The following is a 23,413-nucleotide window of genomic DNA, read 5'->3' on the forward strand; positions in this document are numbered from 1 at the left end:
AACGCTACTCACATTCCCAACCATTTTATACCACGCTCCATTTATATTTTATAATTATAGCATAGCACCTGCAAATGGGAAATAGCGCCCCAACGGGAGGGTAGAGTTGCCTCCACCCCGCCAGAGTACTATTACCCCCGCGTCACCCCAACTCACCCCCCGCTCAATTACCTACGGCTGAACGTACAAGCGAGTAACACTAATGGAATAAAACATTTTAACAAAGCTTTGAATCTAATAACACTGTACGAAATATTTACATTTTGCTGTGAAACAAAAAAGATACCGATCATTATGATGGAGTATTATATAATTAAAAAGATGTATGTGATTTCCAACGCGAACGAAAACTATTGCTATAACTATAAATGAATACCTACTACTACTTATTCTAAATTATTTTTAACAACTAATTCTATCCAATCCAACAATTCCTGTAGGAACTTTAGAAATACAAATAATAGAAATGTAATTTTGTGAGTTCACCAACTAAATTTTATGTTAATAAAGATGGAGTGAATACCTCGATTATTCATTATACTCTACCTTTCTTATCTAATACTTTATTCTATTTTCTTATTCTTATACCAACCTATTAAATAATTATCGTACATTCATATTTTAATCTTCAAATTCTACTATTTATTTTTACATAAGGAACAAAGTAAATTGAAGCTTTAAACAATTTGCTTTACGTATTCATTTTTCTGAAAAATAAAGTATTGGCGTACGCCCAGAAACCGGAGCAAAACACCCCCTGTGGACTTAAAGGGGGAAACATTAACTCAGAGGGCAGACCCGTAGTGAGTGGAATGAGATGAGGTCGGAAACTTACGCTATAAACCTTACTGTTTGCTCAGTTTCTTTAACAAAGATTGAAAGTAAGCATTGGCTTATATGGTTAAGTCATGGCTTATATCTTACGTAAGTTATGTTAATTACATTGTTATTGAAATTGGTGAGAGAAGCGTTGGCTTATGTGGTTTTAAGTCTTGGCTTACTACGTAATTTGTATAATTCGTAACTGTAAAATAAATGTGATGTGGATTATGGCAGATACTACCGACACTAATGTTTAATTATGAAAGATATTACTTATCAAAAGTTCCAACTTAGTCTATAAGGATTAGCAGTGCATCGTCTTAATTATCATTATCATCGTATATTTCTTATCCCATTAAAGAAAACTAATTATGTCCATGGCTACTTTAGATCGGATGGAATTAATACAGAACACGTACGTACACACATTTTTTATTTATTTATTTACTCTTTATTGACCATGTAGTTATGGGAGCTGGGCGTCGAGGAAAGAATTGCAGTCTATTTCACGAACGAATTAATACGTTTATTTTATACAACACACAATTTCTAACAATAAAAATATATGATGTGGTAGGTAGAGTCACTTTCCGCGATGGAGTTGAACAGTTGTCATGGCGGACGGCCACCTGCACGTGGGACGCGCCTCGTCAGCGTTGACCGTTCAGCGAAGACACGATGCAGCGTGAGAACGGTGTAGGGCTGGCGCGATGCAGCCTTAACGTGTAGGGCTGTCCCTTACACGTAACTATGTTAAAAACAGTGTGGTGCAAAAGGCGGACTTAATGCTAAATAGCATTTTCTCCCAGTCAACCTTAGGGATGTGCAGAAAAATTGAGGGCGGTCCAACTATACTACAAGTTTTGTGTGGATTACATGGAAATCGACAAAAATAACAATATTTACAGCTAAACGTAGCGACTAAGGGGTTGTAAGAGACCTATGTTGAGCATTATAATTATAACAGGTAATAATTGGAAATACCGAATAAAAAATCAACTTAACTCATTATTTATTAAAATCATAATAGCAGTGAAGTATTTGTACGAGGGTGAGTTTCCGGGGTATAATAATGTATCCCCCGTCTAGGGTGGGGGAGCGAACGATTCCCCGCGTTTCACCCCAATGCTGCTTGTTTATTTTTTAATTTTACCGTGTTTATAATAAAAAACATTTTCACGGAATATTTCAAAAATAATATAATATCAGATAACAAAAATAAAAGTAGAAACACAATTTTTTTACATAAATAGCTCTTTGTATATTATGTAATTGGTATGTTTAATTAATAGTACCTAATAGAAATATTGTTATACTGAATTGAAAACTATAATATGGATATCTTATATATAAAATTCTCGTGTCACTATGTTAGTTACCGTACGCCTCCGAAATGGCTTTACCGATTTTCATCAAATTTTATATGCATATTCAGTAGGTCTGAGAATTGGATACTATCTATTTTTCATGCCCCTAAGTGATAAGGGTTGTTCACCCTTGACATTTTTTTATTTAAATGGCAACACAACGTTTGCCGGGTCAGCTATAAATAGCCTTACATACATACATGAAAAATATATTATATACCTACATACATGTTGTAATAAAAGGTAGGTGCTTATGTGATTTATATGTAAACAACACAATCATTTTTATCAATTTGTAAGTAGGTTAGGTTGTTACGTTAGAGTAAATAGCAGGTTATATCGCAGCAGTAAAAGGCGCCTAGCTGAAACATAATAGCAAATAATTTATGTCTGTTCCTGTCTTTACATAAGAAATCGTTTTTTTATAATATAGGAGTAGCAGACGAGCATGCAGTCCACCTGATGGTAAGTGGCTACTGCCGCCCATGACATCTGTAATCAACCCCAGATAGGATTAAATATTCCTACCATTAGATATTACTACCACGAAGATAGGTGATTTTTTTAATGGTTTACATTCAGTTATATTATAACCTTTTTTTATAATACAGGAGTGGGCGATGGTAACTCCCGCCCAAGGACATTTGCAACCCTAGATAGGATTAGGTATTCCTACCTGAGGTCAGCCACTGATGCGCCGCTACCCCTTTTCTTTTTTTTTCTTGATGAGGGAGAAACCTTCAAAAGGTTATGTGGAATTTTTACCGCACTAAACGACGAATAGATAACTTATTTCCTTTGCGAAGTCGGCTAAAATGAAAAATTATGTTCAAAGGCATTTATGCCATCCAAAATACTATCAAGTGTAGCTATCAAAATATTCATCATCATCATCATCAATCCATTACTGTCCCACTGCTGGGCACGGGTCTCCTCTCAGAATGAGAAGGATTAGGCCATAGTCCACCGCGCTGGCCAAGTGCGAATTTGTAGACTTCACATACCTTTGAATATTTTTTTTATAAATCTCTCACGTGTGCAGGTTTCCTCACGATGTTTTCCCTCACCGTTTTAGCAAGTGATAATTAATATCTAATACGCATATAATTTCGAAAAATCAGAGGTGCGTGCCTGGGAATCGCACCTCGGACCCCTCGATCAATAAGTCGAGTTTCTTAACCACTAGGCTATCACTGCCCACCAAGAGATTGCATGGCTTGAAATATAAAGTAATAATATTATTTTTTTCTATTACGTGATGACTAAAATATTATACGATACGCTGCATCGGGCACGTTGCGATATCGTTTTAATTTGCGATGTCTTGTCGTGGAATCTTACGACGTGTGTCGTAAAAAGCACGATGTCGTATAAATTAATTTGTTTTAATAGCATTAAATACTCTTTTTTGATGTTATTTAACTACATAATTGATATATTTAAGCTCCGGTATATTTATACTAATATTAAAAATACGAAAACTTTGTTTGTTTGATTGTAATGAATCGGCTCAAAAACTACTGGACCGATTTAAAATTCTTTCAAAAGCTACATTATCCACGAGTAACATAGGTTATATTTTATACGACATATATTTGATAAATAGATTATGAGGCGGTACAAATTTGCCAGGTCAGCTAGTATTAGATAAGATAAGATACATACTTCAAATCAGTCGTATCTCCGTACATTATATGTCGTGTAGTTATGAGTAGAGTAGTGTGTGTAGCTGTAGATGTATTTGTAGTCATCTCATCGACGACCTTCGTTATGAAGCGTTCAGGCAGGAGTCATCGAACTCGCGACGATCTCACCGCGCTTGCTTGACTACAGACGCGTTATTATAATTTTCTAACATTTATTCTATTTTTGGAATCAAGTTCCTTAAAGTAAATTGCTAGAGCTGAATGGTACAATTTGTCATGTAAGGGCATTATGATTCGCCCATTCCACTTCCTCTTTTATTATTAACACGCTTTTATTAGCTTGGGTTGTATGTATGTATGTACGTAACAGAGTAACGGAATCTTTGAACCCGATTTCTATCCACTTTGAACGTTAAGGTTAATTCAAAATTTTGAAAAATCGTCAAAAAACGATGATAATACACGATTTTAATAATTTTGTACCATTGTCCTTATCAACATCCTCAGGATTAATGATTTTGGAGGCGAGAGAAAGCGCCTTAGAGAAAGTTCACGCAAAGTTACTAGATTGATTTTTAGTTTTGAACAATAATAATGTTATTTCCCTATAACTCAAATGTACTGAAATCTATTATGCCATCTTGTAGAATGATTTTTAAGATTCCGTACTCATAGGGTAAAACGAAACCCTCCGCTGTCTGTGCGTGAGTCACAGGGCTCTATCTCTTAAATCGTAATAAATAGACACTTGATTTTTTTACAGACGATGCATAATGATGGTCGCTATAACAACAAATACTAAAAATTAATAAAATAAATATAGTTCAAAAAACTAAAAAACACGCTTTTATGATAAACTCAACTAAAAAGTAGAAAATAATTTTCAATCTAGGATACAATGAAGAACTTACTTTTTAGTATTGTATACCTACTTAATATTTTGTTAACAGAATATTTATTTAATATTTTTCTAAATTATCTAAATATATATTAAAAAGGAGAAAAGAAAATAAATTCTAGTGTAATTTAAAAATTTAATCATGTTTAGAAGATTTAGTAAGATCGCTCGTAAACTGTATTTTTTTCGTTTTATATTCACTAAGAATCAAAGTCTTGATTATTTTATTTTTGTTATGATGAAAAAGTGAGAAATAATTATTTATTGGTAATTCTAATTTTCGATTATTTGAAATTTAATCGATTATGGTTTATTTCGAATGCTTTAAAGCCGCAAGCTCCAACCGTCACGTGGTCGTAAACTGCCTACTAAAAAGTTATAATAGTTTAAGACATTAATGACGTTAGGATGGCATATGTCAAAATGGGCCTATTAAATTGTGACGACTATAAATTCGATAAGTTCCTAGACTTAGAACATACATACAGCACTGATTAAAAAACGATTGTTAGAAAAAATACATAAATAATTTGTAATATTCGAAGGTTGTTTTCCCAGTTAGCACTGAAATTAGTGTGAGCGTAAGCATCGAGCGAGCGAGCGAGCAAACTAAATGCTATCTCAGTCGCCAGCTAGCACTCAAGAAGAGTAGACGTGTGTCAGTTGTCACCGTGACGCAAGTTTTGTCATAAAACATTTATAGTGAATTAAATATCTTTATCTAACAGTTTTAGCGTAGTAATACAATTTTATAGTGGTTTTAAGTCGTTTAATTCACAAAAAAAATAATTAATTCTAAGTCAAGTCGCCAATAACATTTTGTTGTTATAATGTCAAGAGTAAACGAAGGAACACTCCATTTAATAGATTTGTATAAAAGTATGCCATATTTATGGGACAAAACGCATATAAATTACAAGAATAGAAAGAGACGCTTAGAAGGGTATCATGTTCTTCTAGATGTTTATAAACAGTACGACAAAAATGCGACCATTAAAACGACGAAGACGAAGATTAAAAACATAAGATCGGGGTACTTTAGAGAATTGGCAAAGGTAAGTGGCATATTCAGTAGTTGGGTAATAATGACACTTAGATTAATCTAAATAATAATGACTTATAGGACGCGTAAAAAATATTGTATTTTTCTCATTGGGAATTTTGGCGTCTCTTGTGATTTGGCGTCTACATGAAACAGTGCTTTCGCTCTAAGCACAAAATAAAGACTAACAGAAGTCAATCTTCACACAAAACGGGCTCGAACAATGCACATATAGACACCGCTCACCGACACGTTCGGTGGGACTCGGGCGCATACTCGTACGTGCGCGACTGTCAGTCCGCTTATGACTCGCGTTTGGAACTGTTTGGGCAAGAAATGGAGCAACAAAATAAGTACCGTAATTGTGCAGTGGACGGTTGTTTAAATTTAAAATTAAACTGTAAAGATTCCTTTTCTGGAGCTACCAATTTTTTAGAAAGGTAGTTCGGTATTCGCTGTTGAACCGAGCCACTAGGAGTTGGTGTTATTGGTGATCATGGCAAGAATATGTTTTAAAGTGGCTATCTAAGCTCGACTTATATAACATTTTCCTATTTTGAATCGGTATAAACGAACCTAACTAAATTTGTATAAGGTAAATTCACACCACCAAATGTTACGTAAGTTGAAAACATGTTTTTTTTGTTTGTGTAGATATTGTATTGTATTTAATGTCATTTGATAGGTTTAGGTCATAAACAGATAGGACAAAAGGAATTGTGTAATTAAGGTAATCCGTTTAGACGTTATTAGGGATTTTCCATACTGAACATTGTAAAATGAAAAAAAATGTTGAGTGTTTTGTTTTAGTTGTGTAAACTATTTGTATCTCTTCATTTATTTATTTATGAATCCAAGTATTTTGCTCGGTAAAAAATGGAAATAGCAATCTTTTAAAAAATAAACAAATTATGATGATACCTATTAGTACAGAGGCTATATAATTGTTTAAATAAAAAACACTGCCTAAAAACCGTCACACCGACCGCTCAGCACTGCGGCACATTCACGCTTGTTCGCATACCGAGTGCATACCGAAATCGAGGCACGCAGGTATAACTTGCGTTCCGTCCTTAGCGCGATCTTCGAGCGTAGGTATTAGAAATGAGGTACATACATGAGATTAACGTCTGTCCTTTTTATTTTGAGCTCTAACTCAGGACCGGCGCTTCTAGCATTAAGGATCTAGCACTTCTAACAGACTAACTAGTTTTACTATGGGTGATTCGCGTTTTAGCGATTATTATATATCCATGCGGCGTCGCGTTATCGAAACCGAGCGTTTTAACAACTGCTTCGCGGGTTTTAGCGTAATTGAAGCGAAAAATTAAAATTCTGTGTGATTTATGAAGTAGGAACACCGTCTTTTATGAATAATTGGTAATGACAAACTCACACAACCATGAAAGAATGACTTATTGTTTTATTTACAAGTTTATGTATACTTGTTTTTTTGGCCTATATAAAAAAAACATTGAGACAAAAATGTTTCAATTGTTTGTAAGTGTATTTTTCTAATGTCAGTTAATTTTCTCAAAAAGTATGTTTCAGGTAAAGGAAGCTCAAAGTATGGGTATAAAGTATTTCCCCTTCCTATACTACTACGATGCTATGAGTTTTTTGGCTGACGCAGCCGGTACCGTGTCGTCTCATGAAGATGTGGAAACAATAGGAATAGAGGTAATATAAAAAAAATACACGCATAAATGTAGGTATAAAACTGCTAGTCCGCTCTGAATATAGAAATGAATCGCGTCGCCATTACTATACCTCCGCGCAACAACTTCAGAGTGGACTAGCAGTTTGGCGTGGACTATACAAGTTATTTACTACTGCGAAGGATTGCAGATGTAGCGAGGATACGAAAAAGTGTCAAAAGTTTTTTTTTTTTATTATTAAACGAGGATCTATATAATCAACCCCAATTAAGATAAGAGTTCTACCTAAAGGCCATCGGTCATAGATGCGTTTTTACCTCTAAGCGTAGTAAAATAAGAATAGGCAGCTTCATACAAATCGGCTGCCGCCAGTTTGAATGTACGCGTGAGTAATGCGCCGTGTAAGCATGCACTGTTCACGCAGACAATCAAATGTATGGCCGGAGCCCGCGGCCGGGGCCGGCCGGGGCGGCGGGGGCTCAGTGCGAGCTGCGCCACGCGTTTGATCGCACGTATATTAGTACCTAGATATTACACTGCTCGCTCGGATTTGCTGCTCTCACTGCCCACTTCCTTTGTTTAGTCTATAAAAAATATTTACTATGCCTCCCGCAAAAGCCCGAACATGTTGTTCTGTCTATGGATGCTTCAATACCAATTCCAGAAACCCGGAGTTATCATTCTTCCAAATACCTATCGAAGAAGAAAAATTATATGTATGTATGGTGAATGGTGATGGACTATCCCAGGTTTCTGAATTTAGCATTTAAGTTCACAGATATGTAATTGTTCCCATTACGGGTGTGTGTACTATGTTGTAACTAAGTAGGTATGTATTTACCATAGATTAGTAAAGTTTACTCACTCCTAACAAGAAAACGTAACCAGTTTTGTCACTGTCATCTATTTTCGTGTTTGAAAAATAATATTATTATGTATTTAAAAAATGTAGTTTTTAGAGCATTTAAGAATGAAACGATATTTCTCTACACTTTTTCTTCGATTTTGTGTTATATTTGCACCACTTAACTTAACTGCACATGTCGGCATTTTTCCGCGTAAATTACACCATGACAGTCGGAGACGTAATGGGAAAACAGTCAGCCATTTTACGTATGTGTCTGCCATTTGTGGCTTCCTTCAATTACAAGGCGGTGAGATATCTTTACTAATCTAAGGTATTTACAAATAAAATGTATACAATGTGTTACACGACAGTAGATTTAACTATTTGTCATACCAGGTGTTAGGTGTTTAGATAGGTATATCGCAATACTACTAAAATAACGCTTAATCAGATTGATATCCAGATACACTTGATCGAGGGGACCGAGGTTCAAATCCCAGGCACACACCTTCGAAACCTTCAAAGTTTCACCTTTTCAAGAAGTTAATTATTACTTGCTTAAGCGGTGAAGGAAAACATCGTGAGGCAATCTACATACATGAGAAAATAAAAAAAAGATTAAGAAAGGTATTTGATGTCTACCAGTTTGCACTGGGCTAGCGCGGTGGACTATGGCCTAATCCTTCTCATTCTCAGAGGAGACCCGTCCCCAGCAGAAATAGGTTGATGATAATGATGATGATTCACGGATATTGTTTCTTTTAATTTGACCTATTCGTTAAATTGTTACAGACGCTTGAAATGGTTAAAAGTAATCGATCGCCACGATTTGTCCCATATATCTACACGTAACATATTCGTGTGTCAAGCGCATTTCAGGGCAGAAGATGTATCCGCGACCTCTAGTCGAAAAATATTGAGGAAGAAAAGTGTGCCGTGCCTATATTTGCCTCAGATTAAAGATCGAGTCAACACCACATCAGTCAGTGACAGTTCATGCCAAAAAATGAAGATCAGTACGTCGGAAAACATAACTGAACCTTCCACATCGCCTTCTGCTGATACTCCGAGCAAAGTGAAATTGGTACAACATTTCATTATGTTACGTTATTAAAAACCTACTGCTGTCATAATACGCAAATAATATTTCACTAAAAAAAAGTTACAATCTTATACATCATTGCCTCGCCGATAGGGTTGTTGTTCGTTTTTTTGCCTGATACATTTTGATCCGATATATCGATACAAAATATCCGATATCGAATATTGTATAAAAATCAGAAAAGAACCTTCAGGTACTTGTGTCATTAATTCAAATAAAACATATTTTCTAACTACGAGTATCTTGATTAATCAGAAAGCATATGCGAATGGGTTGCCTAAAATATAAGTCAAGACCATATTTTATTAAGTTATGCAGTTATTGTTCTTTAACTATGCTACTTAACCTTTATTCTATTGATGACAATCATGTAGTACAGATTACATATAGATAGGAAACCCAGCCGCAATGGGCATGATGACAAATTTTGAAGTCACCTTCTATAATGTAGGTACATGTCTACTGATTCCAAAAATCGTATTATTTCGGTAATAAATTCAGTATTAACGGAAATATTAGCATTTTAAAACAAATTTTGAATGAAGCGCGAAAACGCTCACGGTTGTCATGGCGTCCGCAAGTGACGTTACGCTTCAATATCCCAGAGAAAAGTTCAAGCAATACGGTGACACGCCAAAAAAATGACGTCATTTCGCTCCGCGTAGCGTTTTAGACAAGATGGCCGACTGCATTATTTTATACATTTATTATATTGAAAATATAATGAATCCTAAAGTTTTTATTAAAACTGGGCTATTTTTGAGAATGCTTTCGTCCGAGTCCGAAATATTCCAATTTAATCTTTACGGGCAGCAATGCATCTGTGGCCAACCTCAGGTAGGACTCTTATATAATGTAGGTTTGATTACAGATTGTAGAACTACAAAATAAAAATACTAAAAATTAAAAAATATTTATGAAAATGTTGGTAGTACACTTGGCAAATATTTTTTTAAACGAAACCTCTTTACAGGAACGATTATGGGTGTCGGATGAAGAAAACGAGGACAGCAGATTATCTGATGCTCCAAGCACACCGCCGGCCAAACGCCAATGCCTTACACCTAACTTTATCCAGATGCCAGACAGTATGATAGATAATCCTGAGACAGTCCAAATGACGGAAGAAGACTACGAAACGTTAGGAAAATCCATCGGGATACAACTCCGGGATCTGAGTAAAACACAATTAACGATAACGCAGAAAATAATATCGGATGCTATATATTACGCTAGAATGGATATGTTGACGGAGAAATCACATATCGCATTGCAAAAAGATGAACCCAATCCTGAAACCTCATCCGGGTCTATTACTTACGAATTCGAACCTTACTCGAAGATAAAAGAATCTCCCTAAAGAAGAGCCGCCTCTTAATAATGAAACTCTCGGTGAACAATGTAAAGTGGTATAACCGCACAGTTTAACTGAGAAAAACCACCGCCACACACATTTCGGTGGAAAAGTGTGGATGTCGACTGACTTATATTTTAGGTGTCCATTATAGTCCTTAAGACTTCGATGATTGGGTACAAATAGAACCTCTTCTACATGAAGTCGGTTACAGATGGCCATTTACCTTCAGGTTTGCTACTTCTATAAAAAGGGTTAGCATACGGGTTCATTCTTCTTTATTCCTCTGGTTCTGTATACTAAAACCATTCTGCAAAAAACTACATCGTAGTTATATTGGACGTCAGTTAAGATCGCTGGAAGACTATCAGACCCCTAGAAGACCAAACTAAATTACTAAAAAACTATCAATAGACTTCAGGATACTAGAAGATAAGAAACTATGAGAAGAATGTTGTGCCAAATAGTTAACATGAATGTTTTTTATGTAAGATTTGACTGATTATATAAACTATTATTAAGATTACAATGGTCAGCGTTTTATTTATTTCAACCTTTAAAATATCATATCTCCCCAATGATATAATTAAATATAGTCCGCTGAATATAGAAATGAATCGCGTCGCCATCAGTGGCGGATTTACCAGCAGGCTGAGTAGGCTTCAGCCTAGGGCGGCAGATTTATGGGGTGGCAAATTTGGGGACCGAATATTTTTTTTGCTTATTAGGAAGCTAGTTCGTTCATGCCTTAAACGTGTAATGAACTGGTGTGACGAGGAAAAATAAAAAAAAAACGGGAACCGTATCATAGTCCGTTATACTACCTAGTCCGATAAACTACCTACCAGAAACTACCTAATCCCTGAACCTGTTCCAGTATATACGCCTCACCTCTAGTAAGACATGACAATTGTAGAAGCAGGGGCGGCAAAAACTGTACAGCCTACACCTTACATTTTTTTAAATTCGCCACTGGTCGCCATAGCCAATTGTATGACTACCTGCTCGCAACAACTTCAGAGCGGACTAGCAGTTTGGCGTGGACTATACAAGTTATTTACTAACGCGAAGGATTGCAGATGTAGCGAGGATACGAAAACGTGTCAAAAGTTTGACACGTTTTCGTATCCTCTGAAGGCCATTGGCCATAGATGCGTTCTTACCTCTAAGCGTAGTAAAATAAGAATAGTAAGACAGCTTCATACAAATCGGGTGCCGCCAGTTTGAATGTACCCGTGAGTAATGCGCCGTGTAAGCAAGCACTATTCATGACTTCATGTACACAATGAAATGGATGGACGGAGGCCGCGGCCGGGGCCGGCCGGGGTCGGCGGGGGCTCAGTGCGGGCTGCGCCACGCGTTTGATCGCACGTATTCAAGTATTTTTACACTGCTCGCTCGCTCAGATTTGATGCGCTCACTGCCCACTTCATTTGTTTAGTCTATAACAAATATTTACTATGACTTCCTTAAAAGCCAGAAAATATTGTTCTGTCTACGGGTGCCTCAATACCAATTCCAGAAACCCGGAGTTATCATTCTTCCAAATACCTATCGAAGAAGAAGTGTAAGTACCGACCTTGTTTAGGTTTCTTGTAATCTTATGTATTAAATTCTCGTGTCACAATGTTAGTTACCATACTCCTCCGAAACGGCTTTACCAATTTTCACCAAACTTTATATGCATATTCGGTAGGTCTGAGAATCGGCTATTACCTATTTTTCATACCCCTAAGTGATAAGGGTTGTTCACCCTTAACATTTTTTTTATTTTTATGGCAACACAACGTTTGACGGGTCAGCTAGTTAAATTATATGTATGTATGGTGATGGACTATCCCAGGTTTCTGAATTTAGCATTTAAGTTCACAGATATGTAATTGTTCCCATTACGGGTGTGTGTACTATGTTGTACCTAAGTAGGTATGTATTTACCATAGATTAGTAAAGATTACTCCCTCCTAACATGAAAATGTAACCAGTTTTGACAATTGAAATTGTCACTGTCATCTATTTTCGTGTTTGAAAATTATTATTATTATGTATTAAAAAATGTAGTTTTAGAGCATTTAAGAATGAAATGATATTTCTCTACACTTTTTCTTCGATTTTGTGTTGTATTTGCACCACTTAACTTATCTGCACATGTCGGCATTTTTCCGCGTAAATTATACCATGACAGTCGGAGACGTAATGGGAATACAGTCAGCCATTTTACGTATGTGTCTGCCATTTGTGGCTTCCTTCAATTACAAGGCGGTGAGATAGCTTTACTAATCTAGGGTATTACAAATAAAATGTATACAATGTATTACACGACAATAGATTAAACTATTTGTCATACAAGGTGTTTAGATAGGTATATCGCAATACTACTAAAATAACGCTTACTCAGATTGATATCCAAATACACTAGATCGAGGGGACCGAGGTTCAAATCCCAGGCACACAGCTCTGAAACCTTAAAGTTTCACCTTTTCAAGAAGTTAATTACCCCTTGCTTAAACGGTAAAGGAAAACATCGTGAGGCAATCTATATACATGAGAAATCTTAAAAAAAAGCACTTGGCTAGCGCGGTTCTCATTCTGAGAGGAGACCCGTCCCCAACAGAAATAGGTTGATGATGAAGATGACGATTCACGGATATTGTTTCTTTTCATTTGACCTATTCTTTTTTTATAATATAGGAGTAGCAGACGATCAGTCCACCTGATGGTAAGTGGCTACTGACATCTGTAATCAACCCCAGATAGGATTAGATATTCCTACCTGAGATCGGCCACAGATGTGTCGCTACCCCTGAGGACTAAGTTGGAACGCCTCGGAAAAGTCTGTCTCCCTTTCCACACCTTTCAAACCGGAACACAGCAGCGCCTAACACTGGTGTTATTAGGTAGAAATAGGTGTGGCGGTGGCGCCGCCGAACTCGAACCACAAAGGGTTCAACCACCTTTAAAACGTTTGAACTTATTCGTTCAATTGTTACAGACGCTTGAAATGGTTAAAAATAATCGATCGCCAAGATTTGTCCCATATATCTACACGTCACATATTCGTGTGTCAAGCTCATTTCAGGGCAGAAGATGTATCCATGACCTCTAGTCGAAAAGTATTAAGGAAGAAAAGTTTGCCGTCCCTATATTTGCCTCTGACTAAAGATCGAGTCAACCCCACATCAGTCAGTATCTCTACACAAACTGATATACCGACATGCAGTGTTTCATGCCAAACAATGAAGATCAGTACGTCGGAAAACATAACTGGACCTTCCACGTCGCTTTCTGCTGATACTCCGAGCAAAGTGAAATTGGTACAACATTTTATTATATTACGTTATTAAAAACCTGCTGCTGTCATAATACGCAAATATAATAGGACTCTTAAATGTAGGTTTGATTACAGATGGTAGAACTACAAAATAAAAATACTAAAAATTAAAAAATATATGAAAATGTTGTTAGTACACTTGGCAAATTTTTTTTTAAACGAAACCTCTTTACAGGAACGATTATGGGCGTCGGATGAAGAAAACGAGGACAGCAGATTATCTGATGCTCCAAGCACACCGCCGGCCAAACGCCAATGCCTTACACCTAACTTTATCCAGATGCCAGAAAGTATGATAGATGATCCTGAGACAGTCCAAATGACGGAAGAAGACTACGAAACGTTAGGAAAATCCATCGGGATACAACTTCGGGATCTGAGTAAAACACAGTTAACGATAACGCAGAAAATAATATCGGATGCTATATATTACGCTAGAATGGATATGTTGACGGAGAAATCACATATCGCATTGCAAAAAGATGAACCCAATCCTGAAACCTCATCCGGGTCTATTACTTACGAATTCGAACCTTACTCGAAGATAAAAGAATCTCCCTAAAGAAGAGCCGCCTCTTAATAATGAAACTCTCGGTGAACAATGTAAAGTGGTATAACCGCACAGTTTAACTGAGAAAAACCACCGCCACACACATTTCGGTGGAAAAGTGTGGATGTCGACTGACTTATATTTTAGGTGTCCATTATAGTCCTTAAGACTTCGATGATTGGGTACAAATAGAACCTCTTCTACATGAAGTCGGTTACAGATGGCCATTTACCTTCAGGTTTGCTACTTCTATAAAAAGGGTTAGCATACGGGTTCATTCTTCTTTATTCCTCTGGTTCTGTATACTAAAACCATTCTGCAAAAAACTACATCGTAGTTATATTGGACGTCAGTTAAGATCGCTGGAAGACTATCAGACCCCTAGAAGACCAAACTAAATTACTAAAAAACTATCAATAGACTTCAGGATACTAGAAGATAAGAAACTATGAGAAGAATGTTGTGCCAAATAGTTAACATGAATGTTTTTTATGTAAGATTTGACTGATTATATAAACTATTATTAAGATTACAATGGTCAGCGTTTTATTTATTTCAACCTTTAAAATATCATATCTCCCCAATGATATAATTGAATATAGTCCGCTGAATATAGAAATGAATCGCGTCGCCATCAGTGGCGGATTTACCAGCAGGCTGAGTAGGCTTCAGCCTAGGGCGGCAGATTTATGGGGTGGCAAATTTGGGGACCGAATATTTTTTTTGCTTATTAGGAAGCTAGTTCGTTCATGCCTTAAACGTGTAATGAACTGGTGTGACGAGGAAAAATAAAAAAAAAACGGGAACCGTATCATAGTCCGTTATACTACCTAGTCCGATAAACTACCTACCAGAAACTACCTAATCCCTGAACCTGTTCCAGTATATACGCCTCACCTCTAGTAAGACATGACAATTGTAGAAGCAGGGGCGGCAAAAACTGTACAGCCTACACCTTACATTTTTTTAAATTCGCCACTGGTCGCCATAGCCAATTGTATGACTAGCTCGCAACAACTTCAGAGCGGACTAGCAGTTTGGCGTGGACTATACAAGTTATTTACTAACGCGAAGGATTGCAGATGTAGCGAGGATACGAAAACGTGTCAAAAGTTTGACACGTTTTCGTATCCTCTGAAGGCCATTGGCCATAGATGCGTTCTTACCTCTAAGCGTAGTAAAATAAGAATAGTAAGACAGCTTCATACAAATCGGGTGCCGCCAGTTTGAATGTACCCGTGAGTAATGCGCCGTGTAAGCAAGCACTATTCATGACTTCATGTACACAATGAAATGGATGGACGGAGGCCGCGGCCGGGGCCGGCCGGGGTCGGCGGGGGCTCAGTGCGGGCTGCGCCACGCGTTTGATCGCACGTATTCAAGTATTTTTACACTGCTCGCTCGCTCAGATTTGATGCGCTCACTGCCCACTTCATTTGTTTAGTCTATAACAAATATTTACTATGACTTCCTTAAAAGCCAGAAAATATTGTTCTGTCTACGGGTGCCTCAATACCAATTCCAGAAACCCGGAGTTATCATTCTTCCAAATACCTATCGAAGAAGAAGTGTAAGTACCGACCTTGTTTAGGTTTCTTGTAATCTTATGTATTAAATTCTCGTGTCACAATGTTAGTTACCATACTCCTCCGAAACGGCTTTACCAATTTTCACCAAACTTTATATGCATATTCGGTAGGTCTGAGAATCGGCTATTACCTATTTTTCATACCCCTAAGTGATAAGGGTTGTTCACCCTTAACATTTTTTTTATTTTTATGGCAACACAACGTTTGACGGGTCAGCTAGTTAAATTATATGTATGTATGGTGATGGACTATCCCAGGTTTCTGAATTTAGCATTTAAGTTCACAGATATGTAATTGTTCCCATTACGGGTGTGTGTACTATGTTGTACCTAAGTAGGTATGTATTTACCATAGATTAGTAAAGATTACTCCCTCCTAACATGAAAATGTAACCAGTTTTGACAATTGAAATTGTCACTGTCATCTATTTTCGTGTTTGAAAATTATTATTATTATGTATTAAAAAATGTAGTTTTAGAGCATTTAAGAATGAAATGATATTTCTCTACACTTTTTCTTCGATTTTGTGTTGTATTTGCACCACTTAACTTATCTGCACATGTCGGCATTTTTCCGCGTAAATTATACCATGACAGTCGGAGACGTAATGGGAATACAGTCAGCCATTTTACGTATGTGTCTGCCATTTGTGGCTTCCTTCAATTACAAGGCGGTGAGATAGCTTTACTAATCTAGGGTATTACAAATAAAATGTATACAATGTATTACACGACAATAGATTAAACTATTTGTCATACAAGGTGTTTAGATAGGTATATCGCAATACTACTAAAATAACGCTTACTCAGATTGATATCCAAATACACTAGATCGAGGGGACCGAGGTTCAAATCCCAGGCACACAGCTCTGAAACCTTAAAGTTTCACCTTTTCAAGAAGTTAATTACCCCTTGCTTAAACGGTAAAGGAAAACATCGTGAGGCAATCTATATACATGAGAAATCTTAAAAAAAAGCACTTGGCTAGCGCGGTTCTCATTCTGAGAGGAGACCCGTCCCCAACAGAAATAGGTTGATGATGAAGATGACGATTCACGGATATTGTTTCTTTTCATTTGACCTATTCTTTTTTTATAATATAGGAGTAGCAGACGATCAGTCCACCTGATGGTAAGTGGCTACTGACATCTGTAATCAACCCCAGATAGGATTAGATATTCCTACCTGAGATCGGCCACAGATGTGTCGCTACCCCTGAGGACTAAGTTGGAACGCCTCGGAAAAGTCTGTCTCCCTTTCCACACCTTTCAAACCGGAACACAGCAGCGCCTAACACTGGTGTTATTAGGTAGAAATAGGTGTGGCGGTGGCGCCGCCGAACTCGAACCACAAAGGGTTCAACCACCTTTAAAACGTTTGAACTTATTCGTTCAATTGTTACAGACGCTTGAAATGGTTAAAAATAATCGATCGCCAAGATTTGTCCCATATATCTACACGTCACATATTCGTGTGTCAAGCTCATTTCAGGGCAGAAGATGTATCCATGACCTCTAGTCGAAAAGTATTAAGGAAGAAAAGTTTGCCGTCCCTATATTTGCCTCTGACTAAAGATCGAGTCAACCCCACATCAGTCAGTATCTCTACACAAACTGATATACCGACATGCAGTGTTTCATGCCAAACAATGAAGATCAGTACGTCGGAAAACATAACTGGACCTTCCACGTCGCTTTCTGCTGATACTCCGAGCAAAGTGAAATTGGTACAACATTTTATTATATTACGTTATTAAAAACCTGCTGCTGTCATAATACGCAAATATAATAGGACTCTTAAATGTAGGTTTGATTACAGATGGTAGAACTACAAAATAAAAATACTAAAAATTAAAAAATATATGAAAATGTTGTTAGTACACTTGGCAAATTTTTTTTTAAACGAAACCTCTTTACAGGAACGATTATGGGCGTCGGATGAAGAAAACGAGGACAGCAGATTATCTGATGCTCCAAGCACACCGCCGGCCAAACGCCAATGCCTTACACCTAACTTTATCCAGATGCCAGAAAGTATGATAGATGATCCTGAGACAGTCCAAATGACGGAAGAAGACTACGAAACGTTAGGAAAATCCATCGGGATACAACTTCGGGATCTGAGTAAAACACAGTTAACGATAACGCAGAAAATAATATCGGATGCTATATATTACGCTAGAATGGATATGTTGACGGAGAAATCACATATCGCATTGCAAAAAGATGAACCCAATCCTGAAACCTCATCTATTACTTACGAATTCGAACCTTACTCGGAGATAAAAGAATCTCCCTAAAGAAGAGCAACCTCTTAATAATAAAACCCTCTCGGTGAACAATGTAAAGTGGTATAACCGCACAGTTTAACCGAGAAACACCACCGCCACACACATTTCTACCCATAGATTAGTAAAGATACTTCGCCGCCTTGAAATTGAATGAAGCCACAAACGGCTTATTAGTAAGTTATTTTTTTGAATTCTTGACAAATAAAAACATTTTTAGAGAAAATTTCCGAATAAATAACTAATACTGCGTAATTTACATAATAAATAAATAATTATTTCAAATATTTTAGGGACATTTTTGCACGGAGACGTGGCAAAACTTTTTTACGCAACTATTTTAATTCTCAAAACTGGGTGCATTTTCTTGTTAGGAGTGAGTAATATTTACTAATCTATGTTTCTACCCTAATTCTTGCGTTTCGGTGGAAAAGTGTGGATGTCGACTGATTTATATTTTAGGTGACCATTATAGTCATTAAGAGTGGCTACACAATCTGATCGGCTATAAGAAGAACCCCACTTCAACGTGAAGTTGACTACAAATGATTTGTGACCACTTGCTACCAAGTGTTGACTTGACTATGCTACTGCTGCTATTCTTATAAAAAGGATTAGCATAAGGGTTCATTCTTCTGAATACTTCTGGTTCCTTATACTAAAACATCAGTTAAAATGCAATCTAAGAGATTTTCTCATCAAAATTAATGATCAACAAACCATTCTGCAAAAAAACTACATCGTAGTTATATTGGACGTCAGTTAAGATCGCTGGAAGACTATCAGACCCCTAGAAGACCAGGCTAAATTACTAAAAAACTATCAATAGACTTCAGGATACTAGAAGATGAGAAACTATGAGAAGAATGTTGTGCCAAAGAGTTAACATGAATGTTTTTTATGTAAGATTTGACTGATTATATAAACTATTATTAAGATTACAATGGTTAGCGTTTTATTTATTTCAACCTTTAAAATATCATATCTCCCCAATGATATAATTAAATATAGTCCGCTGAATATAGAAATGAGTCGCGTCGCCATAGCAAATTGTATGACTACACCTGCTCGCAACAACTTCAGAGCGGACTAGCAGTTTGGCGTGGACTATACAAGTTATTTACTAACGCGAACGATTGCAGATGTTGCGAAGATGCGAAAAAAGTGTCAAAAGTTTTTTTGTTTTATTATTAATCGAGGATATATAACCAACCTCAGATAAGATAAGAGTTTTACGGTACCTGAAGGCCATCGGCCATAGATGCGTTCTTACCTCTAAGCCTAGTAAAATAAGAATAGTAAGACAGCTTCATACAAATCGGCTGCCGCCAGTTTGAATGTACCCGTGAGTAATGCGCCGTGTAAGCAAGCACTATTCATGACTTCATGTACACAATGAAATGGATGGACGGAGGCCGCGGCCGGGGCCGGCCGGGGTCGGCGGGGGCTCAGTGCGGGCTGCGCCACGCGTTTGATCGCACGTATTCAAGTACTTATACCTCCGCCACGATGCGAAGAGAATTCATGTAAACAAACCGATATTAGGGTCATCAAAATTTTGGTACTGTAAAAATTACTATTATCCTTGTTTTCATTTTTAATTCAACAAAAAACTTCACAATTAAATTGTATCCATTATTTCTATACCTTATTACATGCAAAGTACTCTCACAACTTTCATATTGTTGCGTATAGACAAAGATGAATAAAATATCCTTATCAGTAAGTAAGTGAAAACCCTGTAAATAAGCGTATGCCAGGTAATAAGAACTTTTGGTTACGATTTTGAAAAATCGAAACAGTCCATCAAAAAAAAAGAGTACGTAAATTTCTTTACAACCCCACTTTTACTGCTTCATTTTAAATTAGCTGCATAATAATTGCTTTATAATCCGACTATTTAAAAAACACAATTGCGTTTCGTTTTATTTAAAGTAGCAAATAATATTTTTTGAAGTGTAAGCTGACATTTTAATTTATCCACTATTTTCGTAGTATATGATTAAATTATTATTTGAAAATAATTTTATTTATACTAATGTATAATATTTTAAATATAACTTTATAATAATAGTTCATTGTTACAAATACAAAAAAAAACATTTTGTTTACATTGACTGCTTAGCTATAACGAAACGCACTCTCCGAATTTGGTCGTGTTACAATGATGTTTACAACATGGCTGCTTACGATTACGAGTATTGTGCGTGTTAATATCTCTGTATCCATTGTTATTTGTTTGTTAAATATTCCTGTTATAGTGTTGTTCTGTTATTTTGTTGAGTTTTTTTTTGTTTCGTTTTGTTTGTTTTGTTGTTCTTGTTATAATGAGTGATTCCCAACCGGGTCCGAGTGGACTGCAGAAGTTTTCTGCTCCAAAGAAGAAACGAGCGAGGTGTTCACTCAGTTCCTCGGAGAAAACAGTTATATGTAACATTTATAAAACTATCGAAGAAATGTGGCCAAAAGATAGTTTTATATACAGTAAAGATGTCGCAAAAAAAACTGCAGAAACTGCCGGCGTACATTTGAGCACTGTGTACCGAATAATAAAAGAATATCGAACTCATAAACGAGTTTCGTCACCGACTCCAGCTCCTAAAAAGGGGACAATAATGGACAAATTGGACGATATGACCTTGAGTGGAATTCGTAGGAAGGTGCACATGTTATTCTTTGATAACGATCCACCAACAATTGAAAAAGTTTTAAATTTAGTGAACGAGGACGACAGCTTACCAAGCTTTAAAAGAACTACCTTTCAAAAAGTTTTAAATAAACTAAAGATTAAATATTTGAAACGGTCGAGACGAAGTGTTCTCATTGAAAAGGAAGAAATTGTGCGATGGCGCTTCTATTATCTTCAAAAAATGTTAAGGATGAGAGAACAAAGACGCAAAATTTATTATTTGGATGAGACTTGGGTTAACGAAGGTACATAAACAATTTTAACTTATTTTTTTATATAGAATCAATCATTTCTGTATACTTATTGATCTTTATTTAAACAGTAACCATATAAATTATTATTAATAAGTAGAATTTAAATGTCATAATCAATATTTTATCACATCTTTGGCACACACTGTGTATAAAATTATTTATATTAAAATAATTTAAAGCAATAATATATTATTTGGTTTCAGGACATACAAAAAGTAAAATATGGCAAGACCTTTCCATTGAGTCTGCTCGACAAGCCTATCAGGAGGGACTCTCAACTGGCTTGAAAGCTCCATCGGGAAAAGGGAAGCGCTTGATAGTTGTACACATTGGTATGTTATCATCCTAATATTGTTAGCTTAAGATTACATAATTTTAGATGTGTGTTATCATGGAATTGAAAAAAGTTTTGTAAAAAAATAAACTCATGCATAGCTAATCAGGTTAAGGTAAAAGTATAGTTTCTATGCCATATAGTCAATATATGATCACTAGACTGCTACATGTACTTTTCACATTTTAATATTTATCATTTTTTTATAGGTAACGAGGATGGATTTGTGGAAAATGCAGACTTAATTTTCGAAAGTAAAAAAGGTGAAGGCGACTATCATAGAGAGATGAACTCGAAGGTGTTTGAAGAGTGGTTCTCTAGAACTCTAGAAAAATTAGAACCAAACTCCATAATTGTAATGGACAATGCCCCATATCATTCTCGACGCTTGGAACGAGTTCCTTCTATGAATTGGTTAAAAAAAGACATACAAAGTTGGCTAACAGAAAAAGGTATCTCGTTCCAAGCAGAGATGATAAAAGCACAGCTTATCGACTTGGTAACACCTGAACGGGAAAAATACTCAGCATTTGTATGCGATACAATGGCGAAGCAGCACAACATTGAGGTATTAAGATTACCACCGTACCATTGCGAATTAAATCCTATCGAGTTGATATGGGGCCAAGTAAAAGGCCATGTCGCAGAAAAAAACAAAACATTTAAAATAATTGATTTAAAAAAAAAATTAAGTGAAGCAATTAAATCTATAACTTCTGCGGCATGGCAACAATGTGTCAATCATGTAATTAAAGAGGAAAAGAAAATGGCAGAACTTGACGGCATTTCAGATAATGTAATTGACAATTTTATTATTCGAGTGACAGACAGTTCAACAAGTCCATCAAGTTCTGCCAGTGATGAAGAAGATTAATAATTTATTTATGATGGTATTCTTTCCCGTTTGATGTAATTCCCGTTGATGTAAATTTGATGAATAATAACAACATGTCTGTAATTTTGAACAAGACTCTTACAAACTATAATAATTACAATCTGGAGTTTACTAATATCTGCATTCTCTTTATATATAAAAGTACTAACTGGACTAACCTTCGAAATTTCTTCAGGAGTCTTATTCAAAATCTATAATGGGCGGCCAAAAAACCTTAAGGATTTGTATTTTTACATGATGTATTACATACTTGTAATTTGTGCTATTTAATTTAATCATTTTAACCCGTTCATACATGTAATAATAGCTAAATAAATATGTACAAAACTCCAAGTTTTTATTTTTATTTTTAGTTACTACTAAACCAATTTCAATTTTATTTTCCAATCTACTCTGGGAATAGAGTATTTACTAACTTACAGTCTATTTATTCTCTTACGGCCTTACAAATAAAAATATACTTATACCATGGTTATGCTATGAATAGTTATATTTAGCATAAATTATGCATAAGAAAATTTAATTTTCTAACAAATAAACTCGGCATAACATCGTCATAACTATACCCAATTTACGTATAACTGCACGAAACGGCAACGTCGCATTTCACAAAAAAAGTAGACAATTGTTTATGGATATTATGTCAATTGTATCACCAAAGATTACAGTTGACGTTTTTAATGTCATTTGAACATATTTATTATTTTCTCAAGTTCAAATATTCAAATTTTTTATAAGTTTTTGTCCTTCTT

At 36.1% G+C, this 23,413-nt stretch overlaps 3 protein-coding genes across 5 annotated transcripts; all 3 read left to right on the top strand.

Moving 5' to 3' along the window:
* The first annotated feature begins 5,370 nt into the window (after positions 1-5,370).
* LOC140756422 (uncharacterized) lies at positions 5,371-15,160 on the top strand. Of its 3 annotated transcripts, none has more exons than XM_073091921.1 (3): positions 5,371-5,788; positions 7,327-7,455; positions 14,240-15,159. In XM_073091921.1, exons 1-3 carry the CDS (start codon positions 5,564-5,566, stop codon positions 14,624-14,626), a joined length of 741 nt encoding a protein of 246 aa, XP_072948022.1. In that variant the 5' UTR covers positions 5,371-5,563; the 3' UTR covers positions 14,627-15,159. The 3 variants fall into 3 exon arrangements, with proteins under 3 accessions (XP_072948022.1, XP_072948023.1, XP_072948021.1); XM_073091922.1 differs by lacking the exon at positions 14,240-15,159 and adding an exon at positions 10,356-11,526; XM_073091920.1 differs by lacking the exons at positions 5,371-5,788; positions 7,327-7,455 and adding exons at positions 12,138-12,303; positions 13,726-14,047 and having other exon boundaries at positions 14,240-15,160.
* An 848-nt stretch (positions 15,161-16,008) lies between these two features.
* Positions 16,009-18,501, top strand: LOC140756720 (uncharacterized). Its single transcript, XM_073092270.1, has 3 exons — positions 16,009-16,184; positions 17,607-17,928; positions 18,121-18,501. Exons 1-3 carry the CDS (start codon positions 16,078-16,080, stop codon positions 18,499-18,501), a joined length of 810 nt encoding a protein of 269 aa, XP_072948371.1. The 5' UTR covers positions 16,009-16,077.
* A 2,219-nt stretch (positions 18,502-20,720) lies between these two features.
* On the top strand, positions 20,721-22,994 carry LOC140756350 (uncharacterized). The gene is made up of 3 exons (XM_073091820.1): positions 20,721-21,423; positions 21,636-21,764; positions 21,976-22,994. The coding sequence occupies exons 1-3, from the start codon at positions 20,817-20,819 to the stop codon at positions 22,638-22,640; spliced, it is 1,401 nt and encodes a 466-aa protein (XP_072947921.1). The 5' UTR covers positions 20,721-20,816; the 3' UTR covers positions 22,641-22,994.
* The last annotated feature ends 419 nt before the right edge of the window (positions 22,995-23,413 follow it).

This window comes from Epargyreus clarus, unplaced genomic scaffold (genome assembly GCF_041222505.1).
Source record: "Epargyreus clarus isolate Ecla_fem2 unplaced genomic scaffold, WU_Ecla_fem_2.2 ptg000035l, whole genome shotgun sequence".
NCBI lineage: Eukaryota > Metazoa > Arthropoda > Insecta > Lepidoptera > Hesperiidae > Epargyreus > Epargyreus clarus.